Source organism: Coffea eugenioides, chromosome 10 (genome assembly GCF_003713205.1).
Source record: "Coffea eugenioides isolate CCC68of chromosome 10, Ceug_1.0, whole genome shotgun sequence".
NCBI lineage: Eukaryota > Viridiplantae > Streptophyta > Magnoliopsida > Gentianales > Rubiaceae > Coffea > Coffea eugenioides.
Genome location: NC_040044.1, coordinates 3,372,457 through 3,389,060, shown reverse-complemented (window position 1 = coordinate 3,389,060; position 16,604 = coordinate 3,372,457). Strand labels below are relative to the sequence as shown.

Sequence of the window (16,604 nt, the reverse complement as noted above, 5' to 3'; positions counted from 1 at the left end):
TCAGTTAAAATGAAGATTTTGTTGTAAAGGTGACTTTGAACAACTCAAATTAAATTCAAAATTTTGCACTAAATATAACTTTAAAAAATCAAATTAAGTTAAGTCTAAAAAATTTTACTGAATATGACTTTCAAATTATTAAGTTCAGTTAAAATTATGAATTTGTTATGAATGTGACCTTCAAGAAATCACATTCAATTAAATCAAGATTTTGTTGTAAATTTTACTTTCAAAAAATTACATCCAATTAAAATTTAGATTTTCTCTTAAATGTGATTTCAATAAATCAACTTTAGTTAAATTCAAAAATTGTGCTAAATGTGATTTTTTTTAAAAAATTATATTAAATTAAACCTAAAAGATATGTATGTAAGTAGAAGAAGTCATGCATAACAAACTACACTCATCAAATTGTAACTTAATACATGTAGGGTCTGCTTGGATTTGGTTGTTTTTGTTTTTGAAGTTTTTTAAAAAAATCATATTAAGTTAAACCTAAAATATATGTATATAGGTATGTATGTAAGTAGAAAAAGTCATGCATACCAAACTCGAATACACCTAATAAAAATTTAAAGAATTAAAAAAATAAAATAATTCTTACCATCATCACCCACCTCCTCTTCTCTTTCTCCCTTCATTACCACCCCCTCCTTCTCTCTCCTCTATCCCTTCTCTCCTTTCCTCTCTCCTTCTTCCTCTTTTCCCAATTCCCTATGATCTAGTTGGTCGTAGGCTACTAGAAGATTGTGGAAGCAAGGGAGGGGTTGGGGGGAAACGAAAGAGAAGGAAAAGGAGGGGGAAGATAAATAAGAAGAGAGAAAAGAGAGGTGGGAAGGGATGATGGCGGTGGAGAAGAGAGGATAGGAAGGGGTGATGGCAGTGATGGAGGGAGGAGAAGAAGTTTGATGGATGGTTGTGGTAAGATTTTTTTAATAAAATTTTAAAATTTTAAAAATCCCCTAAAATATATAGTAGTGTCAAGTTTTTGATATTCAATACTACAATATAGTATTTGAAAAATACCTCTAAAAATACTTAATTCATACGGAACCCCAGTCATTATTTACATAATATAGCACTTTTCTTTTTAATCTTTATAAACGTATAACCAATACATGCCCAAAAATAGTACTAACATGTTTTAACTATAGACAAAAATATTTTATAATCATGATCTAATTTTATTCGATTCACAATAATAGAGTGTGTAGGCACATTCTTAAAGTTTAAAGTTTAATTTGTATGCCACTCTAGTGATCCTCGGACCTGACTTCTATACATGACATAGTTACCATGGTTTTATAAGTTTCATTACCCCATTTCTATCACCGCTGAACATATAATCTAGCGCTAAAACATATTGAAAAACATATTGAAAAACTAAAATACGCACTATACAATTATAAATTTCTTCACCTACTGTAAGATGTCATTTCCTTACAGTACCCTCTCCAAGAAAATATCTTTTATTGCTTGAAAATAACTTGATTGGTCATTAGGTACTAATTATTGCATCATTTTACAAGTCTTAGATTGGATTAATCTAGGTATTGTTTCCTTGTATGAACTATGAAGTGCATGGCAGGCAGAACATTTTCACTTGTATGATAATGTAGAAAGGACAAAAATAAATATTTTGAATTTTTTTAACAGGTGTCTAATGAGTAACGGGCACAAATATAGGCCCTGTTTGGAAGCTAGTTTTTTGGGCAAGTTTTTTACCTACAAGTTTTTTAACAACTTTTGCTACAGGAACCCAAAAAACTTCTCAAAATTTTTTACCTACACACTTCAAAATACACAAAACACACACAAATTCCTCCACCATCCCAACCCAATACACAAAACACACATAAAAAAAATTCCCTTCCCTTTGGCTTTCTTCTTCCTCTACCATCCCAACCCAGTCCACCACCTCCGTCGCCGACCACCACCACCTCTGGCGCCATTTTCTTTTTTTTTTTATTTTTGCCTTTCTCCCTCTCCCTGCCATCCTCCTCCTTTACCCAATTTGACTGCCTTCCTCTTTTTTTTTTGTGTGTCCCCCGCAACCCTCCCCCTCCCGCGACCAGATCTGGTCCCATTACCAGATCGCAAAAGTGGAGGGGAGGGGAGCTGCGATCTGTTCGCGCGAGGGTGACGGGGCTGCTGAGGGTGACGGGGATAGATGAGGGGAGGAGAAAAAGAAGGTGACTAGCAGAGGGGGTTGGCGGGGCAGAGGGAGAAGAGGGGCGGCGGCGGAGAGGGGAGGAGAAGAGGTGACGGGTGGAGGAGACGGGAGAGAAAAAGGGGTGGCGGGTGGCGGGGGAGAGGGGAGGAATATGGGTGGCGGGTGGCAAGGAGAGTGGAGGAAAAGGGGTGGAGAGCAGAGGGGGGTGGCGGGAGAGGGAGAAGAGGAGTGGCAGGGGAAAGAAGGGGAAGGGGAAAGGAAGGGAGGGGGAAGGGGAGAGGGAGGGTGACGGCAGAGGGAGGGAGAGGGGGAGGGGTAGGGGGTGCTGCGTTGCTGCGGGGAGGGGGGCTGGTAACGGGGAAGGGGGAAGGGAAGGAAGAAGAAGAAGAAGAGAAGAAAGAAAAGAAAGAAAAAGAAAAAGAGAAAGAGAAAAAGAAAAAAAAAAGTTTTTCCTCTTAAAAACTTCTACAAAAAAAATTTTCACCTTACAAAAAATTTTACACAAATTTTTTCAAAAACTTCTACAGTGTACTACAGTAAAGTTTTAGACAAACTCCCAAAAAACTCAGGTTCCAAACAGGCCCATATAGTCTCCGATGGACATATATTTTTTTTTGTTTTGGTTGGACTAGAAGGTGCCATGTTATCATTAGCAACACCAAAAACCAAGGTAAAGACACAATAATAAGTCACTCCCCTTTATAGTAGTGGAATTAAGCAGTACTACGAATACGGTAGCGCAGGCCGTATCAGCTCTGTTACCTATCATACATCAGCATTCCCCAATTTCCAAAATCCGAAAGCCCAAACCCAGACCTAAAAGGGTAACCTATTCCTACCCCAACAAAAAACAAACAATAACCAACAATAATCATCCACACTAACCAAAAAGCCCTGAGAAAATCTCTCATTCCCTTTCTCTCTCTAACTTCTCCCAAATCTGGCGGCCGACCGCCGACCAAGCCCAAAAACAGCAGCATACCCCCACTTTTTAACTACTCGTACATATCTATCCCATCCGGGTTCTTTCTTTCTCTCTCTCTCTCTTTTTTTTTTGGTACCCCCTACCCTATCAAGTATCCACATCATCCAATAATCTAACGGATCTAATTAAAATCCACCGTTTCATCCAACGGCTATCGTACCATACGCGTTGCTCCAAGGCTTCTCCCACGGATCCGCCGTCCTCACTTAAAATCTTCTCTTTAGCCTCCACCCTCTTCTTGTGTTTTTTCTCTCAGAGCCCAGATTCATCCTGTACGTATTCGAAGCTTATCTCTCCGTCAATCTGAAATAAATTAAAAAGCATCTATTTTCATACACACTATTCTTTTTTTTTTTCGGGGTAGTAATACAGTATTAGGGTTTGAATAGAGGAGGAAGAAAGTGTGTTTTTTAGTGCGTGTGTTTGTGTTCTTTTTCTTCCACTGCAGAAGAAGATGCAAGCCAACAGCGGTTCGGAATCACAAAATACTAATAATAGTAATATCAACAATAATAATAACAGCAATAGCCAGCCGCCGCAGCAGGGGGTGGCTGCTACTCCTGCGGCGGTGACACCAGCGGTGGCGGCTGCACCCCAGCAGCAGTGGGTGGCGATGCAGTATCCAGCGGCCGCGATGGTAATGCCGCATCATATGATGCCAGCCCCACATTACCCGCCGCACTACATGCCGTACCATCATCACCACCTCCACCATCCTCCTCCTCCGCAGCCTCAAGGGCCTCCTCAGCAGCAACAGCAGCAGCAAGGAGGAGGAGGTGGAGGATCTAATGGTGAGAATAGAACGATCTGGGTCGGCGACCTCCATAATTGGATGGACGAGGACTATCTTCGCAGCTGCTTTGCTTCCACTGGCGAGGTCTAATCTGAACATTACCTTGTTCAACATTCACATGCCTTTTCTGGGCTTTAATTGTTTTGAACGTTTGTTTGGTAAACATGGATTGAGATTTCACACGCGTTACGTCTATAATGTCGGTCGGTAGATTTTTTTGTCGATGAATTTAAAGAATGATTTTCGTCTTCGTTATTTGTTTTTTACACTAAATCTTATTTTGAAAGAGAGTATGAATCCATGGTGATGTAGTTTGTGGCGAGAAACAGCTTAGTTCTTATGAGAAAGGAGAATTGAATGCTGATGATTTGATGCGCACAGCTGGATATTAGTGCCCATGTTTGGTATTATTTCTTAGAGAAACTAAAATTTTTGAGGTAATATGTAATGTAGTTTCTAAGTTTGTCAGATTGAATGACTAGATGATTTTTTAACTATAGGTTTCTTTCTTGGTTCGAAGCTGGGATTTTTCTTCAAACAAGGAAAGTTCATTCAATTGACCAAATCAAATCTTTACCAGAGCTCCGTTTTTCCGTGCCAAGCTGGCATTTTTTTTAAGTATACATTTTTAGGTAGCAATTTTAGTTTTGTACATCTATATACTGAGATAAAATATTTCATATCACATTTTTTAGTGGTGAATTACTTTTCATTAATTGCTTTAATTGTCCAGCTAGATGGTTCAGTGTGTTTGAACAAAGTGCTGTGGAAGTAAAGGCTTAGGCCCCTCTAAAACTGGCAAATTTTACAAGATTTACTTATTCAGACAGACAAATTAAGAATGGTGATAATTAAGCATTCAGTAATTTAAATGAATATAGCAATCACCATGCATGAAGCATGTGAGCGAAAATGTGATAGAATATCTCTTTCCAAAGCACTTGTCTTGTCCAAATTTTGTTAGAATCCAGCATATTTGTGTGACGTTGCTCCTGGAGAGTTTAAGATGCAATCGTGTCAGGAACATTAAATTTGTGATTTTGCTTCGCATAGTTTGTTATCATCTTCAAACATGTTTCCAATTCTACAACTAAAATATGGCTTTAGGGTATGCAAAATATATTCTTGATGTTTCATCATTAGTAACTTGTTCATGTGCTTACATCTATAATTGTTGTACATCTTCCCCCAATTTACGTAATCTTCTTGCAGGTTGCCTCTATAAAGGTCATTCGCAATAAGCAAACCGGTTTCTCTGAGGGATATGGATTTGTGGAGTTCTTTTCGCATGCTGCAGCTGAGAAAGTCCTGCAAGCATATCCATGCATTATCATGCCTAACACAGAACAACCTTTTCGTCTGAATTGGGCTACATTTAGCACGGGCGACAAGCGTTCGAATAATGGTTCTGATCTTTCTATCTTTGTAGGAGATTTAGCTGCAGATGTTACTGATAGCTTATTGCATGATACTTTTGCCAGTAGATATCCTTCTGTTAAAGCTGCTAAAGTTGTCATTGATGCAAATACTGGACGTTCAAAGGGTTATGGTTTTGTAAGGTTTGGAGATGATAATGAGAGATCACAGGCTATGACTGAAATGAATGGCATCTATTGTTCAAGCAGGCCCATGCGTATTGGTGCTGCAACCCCCAGGAAATCATCTGGATACCAACAGCAGTATTCTTCACAAGGTAACTTCCATTGATTTTGCTGATGATTGGATTTGATGCTGTGTATCAATGCGATCAAGTTTGTTGACTAGATATTCAAGCTTTTCCTGTCAGGTGTTTTCTATTTATTGTGCTCTTCTACAATGCGTTTGGGTTACGGATTACATTTATGTTGATCCAAGGTTGAAGTAACTATTGATAAGAACTTATATGTTTATCTCAGCCTACAATGATTACCTTTATGTTAAATTACAGATACAGACAAAGATACAGAAGGGAATTCTGTTAAGGTTACTTTTTCCTATTCCATTATGCAAATAGATGCACGACAACCTGCAACTTAAGTGGCAGAAGCATGTGACTTTATACGACCATGAAATTTGGAATCAAAGAGAACATTTGATGTCTTTTTTGCTTGTGAAGCCGCCCTAGGATGAAAGATTTTATGCCAAGTGATTTTGCCTGTCTTCTCATTTCAAAGCCTTAATACATGGCTTGATCAATTAGATATCATTCTACATCGAGTTCTTGGGTGATTGGTTTAGTTTGAAATGAGACAGATGCTTGTGTAATGGGATATCTCAAACCCTTTTGTTTTCTAGTTTGACCATGGACATTTTTGATCTATTACAGTTGCATCGGCTCTGAAATTTTTGCTCAAGAAGTTCTAATTGTTTTGGATTGGTTTTGACAGGTGGATACATTAATAGTTCATCAGGCCAGGGCTCTCAATCTGATGGAGATTCTCCTAATACAACAGTTGATTTCAGCCTTTATACTTTTCCTTTTCTTTTCCCCCACTTCCTTTGGCTAATATATTATGGTTGTAGATATTCGTTGGAGGGCTTGATCCAAATGTCAGTGATGAGGATCTGAGGCAACCGTTCTTGCAGTATGGGGAAATAGTTTCGGTGAAGATTCCAGTTGGAAAAGGATGTGGATTTGTACAATTTGCTAATCGGTATGTTTCTGGTCCAATCTAATTCATTATATTTCAAATTTTATACAGAGATTTTCCGCTGGTAGTTCAGTTACAACGGAATGAATGTGGCCATTTTTTGGACAGAAATGATGCCGAGGAGGCACTGCAGAAGTTGAATGGTACCACGATTGGAAAGCAAACTGTGAGGCTCTCTTGGGGGCGTAATCCAGCAAATAAGCAGGTAGCAACTTTCTCTTATATCAGTTCATTCCTGTGCACATTGTTTCTTTCAATAATTGAGATTGAAAAAATTAATTCCTTCTATTACAGGTCACCTTCGCTTTTCATGAAAAATTTGTGAAAAAATCCAGACAATCAGGATATGCATGCTTAACTGTTTTCCTAGTGTGTCATCTGCTTCTAATATGTCGTCATTGGAGTGATTTAGTGGCAGCAAAAGGTCGGCTAGTAACAGTTCTACAATTGTGTATATGAAATGCCCTCGATTAGCCATTTGCTCATTTTTGTTTTCTCCTTTCGTTTTCTCCTTTTGGTTCCTGCCATTACTAACTTGTACTGGTGGAGAAATATTCTGTTAGGCTGCATCTTGAGTAGTTGGCAGTCTGAATGCTGTTTCATCTGCTTTGTTGTTGGCTGCAACTATTTCATAATTGATGAATTGTTATTTTGCAGTTAAGAGCTGAATTTGGAAACCAGTGGACGGGGGCATACTATGGAGGTCACTTTTACGATGGCTATGGGTATGCGATGCCACCACCTCATGACCCAGGGATGTATGCAGCAGCTGCTTATGGAGCCTATCCCATGTACGGAACCCACCAGCAACAAGTAAGCTAGACGGCCGAGCTCACAGCGATTCAGCAGATGAGGCACATGGGTGCTTTTGTCTCTCTGTTGAGCTTGTGGGAATTTGGAACCCTGTTATTCCCTCCGAAATCTGAGAGGGGAACTGAATTTTGACTAGAAATCAGGTAGTTGTTCTCTAGGGGCTTGATTAAACATTTGTTTAGAAGTGTGAGCATAATATTGGAACTTCTTAATTTGAATAAATAACATTGATATGGATTGTGAGCACTTAATTCTTTATTTGTTATTAGCCTGCTCATCCGAGCACTTGCTGCTCTGGCACCTCTGATGATGACGATAAAGAGGCAGGGATGTATTCGAATTCTGTGGTGTTCACGTTGCTATATACTTTATACATTCGTTGAGGAGTTTGGTCAATTATGAATTGGAGTAGTGTTCAGTTCCTTCTGATAAATGTGCCACACTTACTATAAGTTATAAAAACCTTAATGGCTCGCAGAATGCTCCTCCCATTCGGAAAAGTTAACTCCGGCCGAGGTCGGCGTTCTGTGGACTGGAGGAAAAGGAAAAAATAATAAATGTGCAAGAAGTGATGGTCGATTACTATTGATGCACATACCACGTTGGTGTCAAGGCTAGTGGTACAATGTTGTCAGGCCCAATTGAGTGAGGGACAAGGGGCACAAACGGTTGCAGGGTTGTATTCATTTTTCACGGTGCGTAACTTCCATTGTACATTATGTAACTTACTTTGCACACGACATAATTTTATAACACTTTTTTTGGGTCCCACACATGACGTGAAAATCGAGTTACATGGTATAATCTGAGTCGCACAAATTTTTGAGGTCACATCGTGGCCGTGAACCTTCAGGAACGGTTGTCACTGCCCCATTTCCATTGAGTGACAACTAGTGTACTAGACATTCTTGTTAAGCATTTGTTGACAGCCCATATCTTCATGTGAGGTGAAATTTCAGGGCTCTTGAGATTTGATAAAGGCCCCATTTCTCATGCACCATTGTCGAAGTGTGAGCTCCATTAGGAGATCAAGCACAAAAATACGTTTTAAAGGTTGCATTTTGGAAGACTATAATGCCAAATCGGATAATCTTCTCGTTTAAGTAGAGAGTATGAATTTTACCAAAAATGGAACTACAAGTGGGTGTATAAATAAGTTAAATCAAATCGAACACTCAAGTCGCCTAGTTTAATAAGGTTAAAATTGTATTTAAATTTAATTAATTAATTAATTTACTAATCCAAGTTTAAATGAGTTTTTTTTATTGAACTAAACTCGATTCGAGTTCGTGTAACTTGACCTTGTTTGGATTGCCGGTTTCCGTAGAAAAATTACGTCGCTTTCCGTGATCACATTTCCCTATTACATTTTTTCCTCACATATATCAAATCGCTACAGTAATTTTTCCATGAAAAATCACGGAAAATGCAATCCAAACACAACCGAAGTTTTTACATGTATTAGATCTTGTTTGATCATTCAATCTAGTGTTTAAAAGCTTTAGACTTGTTTGACAACAAAAAATATAACATCTTATTTTAAAAAAAAAATTAGTGATAGCGGTACACTTACTACTTAATGCAGAATATGCTTGAATATTAGGGTTTCAAAACTTAAAGAATTCAGATATTAGAGTTTTAGTGTTTAACGACTCAATAATTTAATAGATTCAAATTTCAGATTTTAGATTTTAAATTTCAGATATTAATTTTATCAAAATATCATAAATTTTAATTTATGCTAATCAAGTGGAATTTAAATATTTGGTAAACACAGAAATGCTACTCAATCTTAATTATTATTTGAATAATTAGAGAATCAATTTCGAATTAAATTTTATTGAATCGTACTCAATTCAAATATCATTTCATCTTTCATAAGGCAAAAGCATGTTCCAGCTTGTACGAGCCTGCCTCATCAGAGGGCACACATCAGCAGATTGTGCATGAGCTTGGTTGCGATGTTGGGAGTTGGGTTGCACCACAACAATCAATCAGCAACGTTGACGCGCACCCGACGGGAACCCAGTCCCAGATCTCACCGTAAGATCACTCCCCCAACAACTCCTTTTATTATCCTCCCAATCCGATAGACGGCCCAGATCAACCCTTCTGGGAAGCATCGCGATTCCACTTCGTTTCCTAATAAAGGAGCAGGAGCCATCATTTCACGAGGTGGGCCGCGGTGTCCCTTCGAGCCATTGGGGGGCCAACTTACCACTAATACGTCGAAGTCAGACCACTTTTATTCCAAAATATCTGGATTAGGCCATCATTCAATCAACCAAGCTTAATTAATCAATTTTTCTTGCGGAAATAGCGAATCCAGTCATCCACTAATTTACCAAGATAGATTTAGTCCCCAAACTTTTGATCCCAACCATTTGGCCCCTATACTTTAAAGTTTCTGCACCATTTTACTCTGTCATCGACTGAGAAATTATTTACCCGTTCCACTAAACTTAACTTTAACTCAACTAGTAGGAGAAAAGCAATGAAAAGAATATTTATGATTTCAAATAATTTGTTTGGATAGAATGTTATTTGAAATATCATTTGTAATAATTATTGTGATACTTCTTGTGATGTGATATATGTGAGATAAAAAGATGGATTAAAAAATATGTTTTGATGTAAACGAAATATTATTTAAAAAAAATTGCTATCCAAACACTTCTACTAGTATTGAGCGATTTATGATATTTATGATTTGTGACGCATACATATTAATTGAGAAAAACAGATGAAAAGAATATTTATGATTCCTAATTGTACGGTGTGACGCATACATATTAATTATATTGATATTGAATACTACTATATTGAGCGATTGAAGATTGTTACAGAAATAAAAGCAAATAAATTTCGAAAGACTTATAAATATTGGTGAGATGAAGTTTTAGGACCAAATTGGACATTTGCCCAAAGTTGTTTGTTTTTCAATTGTCAAGGCACTAGGAATTAAATTGAGTGAGACTGAGGTGGGTCAGGACTAGGATAAATATGGCAATAGCAGTATTAAATATAAAAAATTTGGTAGGGGGTTGCAGCTGGCTCTTTCGCCCGATTTTCCTAGCTCCACGTTTAGCACAATAATGCCTTGGCTTTCTCTCACCTCCTCCTCTCTTCATCTTCCTCCTCCTCTTGCTCCGTCGTTGTCGTCGTCCTCTCTGCAATTTCGCAGGATAACGTGCCTGCGTGCTTCGTCTTCAGTTAATTCGGCGTCGTCTGCTTCTTCAACGTCGCAGCCGAAAGTCGTGGTCACTAGAGAGCGTGGCAAAAACGCGAAACTCATAAATGCTCTGGTATGTAACCACTCTCTCTCTGTCTCTGTCTCTCTCTCTCTTTCTCTGTAGCAGCAATTATGTTAATGTATGTGTATTAGCATTTTGCATTTGATGTAGTTACTCGTAAATCTTCTGGTTGCCTCCAGGAACAGTGTGGCCGTTGGTTTCAGTGTAAAGTATGTAGACCTGAATTACGAGTTTTAATGCTGTATTATGGGCGTCGTTTCATGCATTTTAGGTTTTTTATCATATACTAAGCTGAAATGTGGCTTTGTTTACTGTCTTACTGTTGCTTCTGTAGAAATGAGCTGAAAGTCAGCTGTTTGTTGGGAAAAAAAAAAAACACTATCGAGCATCATTTTCCACCAAATGTATACTGCAAGTGTACTGGCATTCCTTTAGTGCCTTTCTAACACCATCATAAGTGTAGTATGCTGAAGGTAGTATCCTGATTGGATTCATAAATTAGAAAACCCGGGATTAAGATGGAATTTTCATCATGTGCTGCAGGGGAAACATGGAATTGATTGTCTAGAGCTTCCTCTTATCCAGCATGAGCTGTTACCTGATTCAAACAGGCTGTCGTGTTTGTTAAGTGGTGAGTTCATTCCCCATTCGTGGTTTGCATTAGTTTGAAACTCACCCAATTGCCTAGTTTACTGGGAATGTCTACGTGATCAAATTTATTTGTTCATGTGATAATCATGGTTACTACGAATGGAGAGGGAGGGAAAGATTTTGGAAATAGGGCGACGGGAGTGTTAGCTAAAGCTGTGTGCATCATCCATCAGCCTGCTGCTTGAGTGTTGATTGCTTAACTGTTATACTCGATAGTGTTTGATATGCCTGATTGCTCTGGTATTTATTTCCGTTGTGTGCTTCACCCTAGTTTATTTTCACACTTTGATTTCATAATAAGAAAGAGTAAAATCTAGTATTGATTCTTTATTGATCCCAAGTCCATGCCTTTCTTATTCCTTGTGGCAACAGAGACTGCTTTTGACTGGGTCATCGTAACTTCACCGGAAGCAGGAACAGTTTTCCTTGATGCTTGGAAGTAAGTTTTTCCTGACTGTAGCTGAAGTGGGAAGACGTAGGTTATCTTTGAACATGATCCATCTCTTAATTGATAAGTACTTCTGCATTCTTTGGAAAAGTATTGCTTCTGGCCCTATCTGGTAACCTACAAAGATGGTTCTCCAAAGAATGTATCTGATGACAAATGAAATTTGAAGATTCTCATGATACATTTTTTTTTGCCATTTGAGTTTATGAAAGTAAATAAGCAAAAATTATGTTTTAACCACATTTCCGAAGTCCTGTGATCCCATTTCATGACTATGCAATGCTAGTTTTGCCTTGGCCTAGGTTATAACCGCATTTTTGAATGCTGAACTTTTTATGTTTGGTTCCCCTTTAATTTAAAGCTGAGAATCAGAGGAGAGTTTGGTTATGCATATGTCTCGATCGCTTTATAACCTATTGGATAAGGTTAGTAATAGTGGGATAAATGTGAATTGAATCCAATAGCCAATTCTAAAATATATGAGAGTCAGGATTTTGTCTGCAGAACTTTATGCCCACTGGAGAAAGAGGGTAATTGGAATTATTCCAAAATGAAGCATTTTAAAAGACAGTCACAGCAGAACTCGCAGTTTTGTTACAGCAGACTTCTTATTTTCTGTTGGCATATCTTAGAATCGCCTTTAGGGTGAAGATTTCACTCAAGCATGTCAGTTTTCTGCTAGAGGAAATTATAATAACAAGACAAAGTCACCTAGTGGACAGGAAATCCACTAGAAAATTGACTTGACAGAAGAATTACCCTCTTCAAATTAAGTAATGCGCATGAGTTAGCCATTTATTTCTGCTACTCTTGATCGTGATCTTTTAAGATACCTGGTCAATAAACTTGTAACAAATTTCTGTTACAGAGCAGCAGGTACCCCAAATGTTAAGGTTGGTGTCGTTGGTGGTGGTACAGCTAGTATATTTGAAAACGCTGCACAACAATCAAAACAGTACCTACATGTTGCTTTTGCACCATCAAAAGGTTTGCGGTTAAAGTATTTCTCAACCTTGGACAGTATGCCACAGAAAATATTTTTCTGTATATTGTTACTGCTTGTTGCTTGTGTGTCTATTTCCTCACCAAAATGGGCAGCCACCTTTGCTTGCTGAAAACCTGAAAACTTGAATTCAATTGTAATTTTCAGCTACCGGCAAAATTTTGGCTTCAGAGCTTCCAAAGCATGGAAATGAAAGATGTAGTGTCCTATATCCTGCTTCAGCAAAAGCTAGCAGTGATATTGGTATGTGTTACTTTCATCTATAAAGATTCTGTGCACACACATACACACAGACAAGTATCTATATGCACAGGTGTATTATATTATCCTTTGATATGCTAGAAAGTGAAAAGACACCACATAAGTTAACATGTATGCACTAGAAGTGCTTTGAGTGAACAGGCATCTTGGTTTTCTTTTCCACTTACTGGATACCAAACTTACTCTATTTCATCTAAGCACATTGTAGATTAGTATAAATAACATCTACAAGCACTTAAGAAACTCATCTCAATCATCGCTTCATCACCTGCCATATTGGTGGCCTATGTAATGCCGTTTTTCCGTTTTGCTGTCTCTACAGGCATAATCATCAGTAAGTTATGTTTCACTTTCCATTTTCCTGGAACTGATCTATATTAATTAAGATTAAGCTAATCTTATTAACTGAAAAGATTTGGAGTTGGATATTTCTTATGTAGCGACTTCAGTTCTATTTCTTCTGCATCTTTGAAGATAATGAGAGGCTGTGTAATAAATTGCTGAAGATTTTTTTCTCTAGTTTTATTAGAGGAGAATATGGAGAGATGGACAACATAAATGAAGAGATGCAATACTAAGTAGTTTTAGAAACTTTATGTATTCAAGTTATGGCTCATTTTGCAATATGGTGATTCTCTGTCGAATCATGAATGATGCTGAAGGTTATCTCTACATAAAGGGATTCTATTTCGGTGGAGTTTAGCCATTTCCTTGAGCTTTTCTTTCCCAGCATTTTGATACCATTTATCTGTTTTTGCAGTTACGTTCATCCTTGCAGAGCATGTTCCTTTTGCTCTTTGTTTCCATATGTGATTATATATAATAAAAGCAATACTAAGTAGATGTGTTTTCTAATAATTTCCAGAGGAAGGTCTCTCGGAGCGTGGATTTGAGGTCATTCGGCTTAATACATACACAACGGTAAATATGGTGTGAAATTATCAATAAATTCTCGTCTTTGCTTTCATGCCTTGATGGCAATGTATGATTTGCTGTTTGTAGATATCATGATGGGAATTCAATAGTGACAGTTGTCTGCTACTGTTTTTGCATTGTGTTCCTTATGTGCTTTTGTTTAGATGATTTTTTTTTTGGGTGGGATTGGCATGCATCTCAATATTTTGTTGCCTGGAACTAGGGATACAACTTGTTCATGTCTATGGAGTTAAGGATTCAGTTTGGCTGTGTCATTCACTTTGATTTTAAAATTTCATAATACAATAATTTTCTATGCTGGTTCCAAGGGCTTGGATTTCCATGTTCATTTAACTGTTGTCTGGGGAAATGAGTTTTGGATAGATATTAATTAGGATTTTTATCATGGAAGCTATTCAGTATGTTTATAACTTCCCAGTTCCTTGCTACCTGGGGAATAGCAGGTTATTGCATGTGTAGTCTCCATTTGCTCAAGTCATGCCAAATGCCAAATATCCTTTTCTTTTTGTGTTTGCCTGCTTCATATTGCTGACTCTGAGCTCTAGCAAATGTGTAGGTACCTGTGGATCAAGTTGATCAGATGGTTTTGAGACAGGCACTTGCGGCTCCTGTTGTTGCTGTGGCATCACCTTCTGCTCTGCGGTAAAACTTTTGCCCTTTTAAATTACCGCAGAGCAGGAGGTTCTTTCTCTTACAATGTTGTGTATGTCAGTTCATGTGTGTAAAAGGAAAAAAAATGTTCTATTACTGGCATTGACTGCTCTGGATGGTCTGGACAATAGATCAACATTTAGTTCTGGCTTTGTGGTAATATCACTTTAATGACGTATATTACATGAGATGAATGCAAGACTTATCTACTTTTGCAGTCAGTGCTTTACCTTTTACCTGCATTTTTTGCTGTTATTAATATTCATTTTGCATCTGCTCTGCAATAGGGCTTGGATTAATCTTATTCCAGAACTGGAGAGGTGGGGTAATGCTGTTGCTTGTATTGGCGAGACAACTGCTTCGGCTGCAAAAAGACTAGGGTTAACAAATGTATACTATCCAGTAGATCCTGGTCTTGATGGGTAATAGTTTTCTTTTCAAGGGAATTTACTTTCTGCAACGTCTTTAATTATGAGTAGAGTGAAGGTGCTGTATCTATTGTGGCATGAAGGCAGAAATATGTTCCGATATAGGTTCAAGTCACCCCAGTGCCTCAGCTATGCAATGGTCTGAAGCCAGTACTTTTAAAGCTTTCCAGGCTCATCTATGCCAAGTATTGACCCCCTTTTTTCACTCTTTCCTGGACTACACCATTGTGTTAGTGATCCATTGGTCTGCAAGTTGGCTTCCACTAATATCCTCCTCCTCTTTTTTTTATCAACTTCAAACAGTTCTCCAATTCTCAAGTCCTCTTCGATTGTGGTCTTCCACGTAATATTTTCATCTTTTATTTTCAAAACAAGAGATCGACTAGTAACATCTACTACATTAAGCAATCTCATTTCATGCCTCCTTGCAGCTGGGTTGACAGCATTGTGGAAGCTTTGAAAGTTCAGGAGCAAGTCCAGAGAGTCTAATAGTCCTTTCTGAATGGCTTTTCCACCTTTCCAGGTAACATAAGACGACATATATAATAGTCTCCTTATATGTAGCTCAAACCTGTGATTTTGATTTGACCATGAACTTTGCAGGTGAAGACTGTAAAAGTAGTGCATCATTCAGGATGGACTGTATGCTTCTAGGAACACTTGAGAGAGAGCGAGAAGATTGTGGACAATTTAACGGGAAAATGTTGATTGTTCTGCTTATGAGCAAGCCCATTTTTCTATGGGACAAGGAAGGTGTAGCTTAGAGATCTGAGACACGGGGGGGACTGGAAAAATTCTTAAAACTGTATATAGTATTTTTTTTGTCGTGTAAATGTTTTAATTTTTTTTTTTTTGGGGTTGAAATCATATGTCAATGCGTTCAGCTTTGACTTTATATAAACTATTGATCCTCCTGCTAATAATAAATTGAGCAATAAATAATATATATTTTGGCTGGCCGATCTTGTCCCCCAAAAATTTATTAGTTTCCGTATACAAGTCTCGTGGCATGTTGTGTCTCATTGACGAGGAGATTAGCTGGATATATGCCATTAATTCCCCTTGAAGCTAAGTTTGTGCAATCGCAAATAGAGGATACAGTTCTCATTGATTCAGCATGTTGCTTTATATATCTCTACTGCTGTAGGATTGGCAGTCGAATGAGCAGTGCTATCGAAGTTCAGGAGGAATTTTTTTTTTTTTGGGAGGAGGAAGTTTCCCTTGAAGGAAAGATGCGATCATAGTTAGCGAACGCTCTGGTTGATGGCTTGGAACTTCATGCTCTGCGTCCCTAACAGTAAGTAAAACCAGTCCTCTGTGCCAAATTACGTAGCCTCCAACCTGCTATTTTCATGAGAAGTTAATGAAGTAAGAGGTTGCTTCTATTTTATTATTTTGTTGGATGATGCAATTTGAGCAGGTTTATTTTCAGTTGCTTTTGTGCTTTTCCGAAATAGTATTGTGCGTTGAGCATGAGCTTGGTGAGAAGTGAATGTGAATTTTCAATTAAATCTATTGTATGGCACTCGAGCACGCAAATTTGTAACAATTAGCAGGTGATGTACCTATACAGCCAGA

At 38.0% G+C, this 16,604-nt stretch overlaps 2 protein-coding genes across 4 annotated transcripts; both read left to right on the top strand.

Moving 5' to 3' along the window:
• Positions 1 to 3,109: 3,109 nt before the first annotated feature.
• On the top strand, positions 3,110 to 7,734 carry LOC113749166 (polyadenylate-binding protein RBP47-like). Its single transcript, XM_027292838.1, has 7 exons — positions 3,110 to 3,430; positions 3,607 to 4,035; positions 5,164 to 5,644; positions 6,318 to 6,382; positions 6,454 to 6,584; positions 6,690 to 6,786; positions 7,239 to 7,734. Exons 2-7 carry the CDS (start codon positions 3,613 to 3,615, stop codon positions 7,401 to 7,403), a joined length of 1,362 nt encoding a protein of 453 aa, XP_027148639.1. The 5' UTR covers positions 3,110 to 3,430; positions 3,607 to 3,612; the 3' UTR covers positions 7,404 to 7,734.
• Positions 7,735 to 10,440: 2,706 nt separating this feature from the next.
• On the top strand, positions 10,441 to 15,988 carry LOC113750867 (uroporphyrinogen-III synthase, chloroplastic). 3 transcript variants are annotated; one of them, XR_003464672.1, is made up of 11 exons: positions 10,441 to 10,699; positions 11,192 to 11,279; positions 11,672 to 11,738; positions 12,616 to 12,734; positions 12,898 to 12,993; positions 13,877 to 13,932; positions 14,504 to 14,589; positions 14,886 to 15,020; positions 15,132 to 15,211; positions 15,330 to 15,369; positions 15,458 to 15,540. XR_003464672.1 is itself a non-coding variant. In XM_027294800.1 (10 exons), exons 1-9 carry the CDS (start codon positions 10,490 to 10,492, stop codon positions 15,513 to 15,515), a joined length of 915 nt encoding a protein of 304 aa, XP_027150601.1. In that variant the 5' UTR covers positions 10,441 to 10,489; the 3' UTR covers positions 15,516 to 15,549; positions 15,630 to 15,988. The 3 variants fall into 3 exon arrangements, 2 of the variants coding, with proteins under 2 accessions (XP_027150601.1, XP_027150602.1); XM_027294800.1 differs by lacking the exons at positions 15,132 to 15,211; positions 15,330 to 15,369 and adding an exon at positions 15,630 to 15,988 and having other exon boundaries at positions 15,458 to 15,549; XM_027294801.1 differs by lacking the exon at positions 15,330 to 15,369 and having other exon boundaries at positions 15,458 to 15,534.
• The last annotated feature ends 616 nt before the right edge of the window (positions 15,989 to 16,604 follow it).

What these genes read in the sequence shown, in the direction of transcription:
- LOC113750867 (XM_027294800.1), top strand. Translation starts at nt 10,490, where the DNA reads ATGCCTTGGCTTTCTCTCACCTCCTCCTCTCTTCATCTTCCTCCTCCT. An exon ending in AAAAGCTAGCAGTGATATTG is followed by an intron (nt 12,994 to 13,876) that starts GTATGTGTTACT and finishes AATAATTTCCAG; the next exon opens with AGGAAGGTCTCTCGGAGCGT. An exon ending in GCATCACCTTCTGCTCTGCG is followed by an intron (nt 14,590 to 14,885) that starts GTAAAACTTTTG and finishes GCTCTGCAATAG; the next exon opens with GGCTTGGATTAATCTTATTC.
- LOC113749166 (XM_027292838.1), top strand. Translation starts at nt 3,613, where the DNA reads ATGCAAGCCAACAGCGGTTCGGAATCACAAAATACTAATAATAGTAAT. An exon ending in GCTTTGCTTCCACTGGCGAG is followed by an intron (nt 4,036 to 5,163) that starts GTCTAATCTGAA and finishes ATCTTCTTGCAG; the next exon opens with GTTGCCTCTATAAAGGTCAT. An exon ending in GTAATCCAGCAAATAAGCAG is followed by an intron (nt 6,787 to 7,238) that starts GTAGCAACTTTC and finishes GTTATTTTGCAG; the next exon opens with TTAAGAGCTGAATTTGGAAA.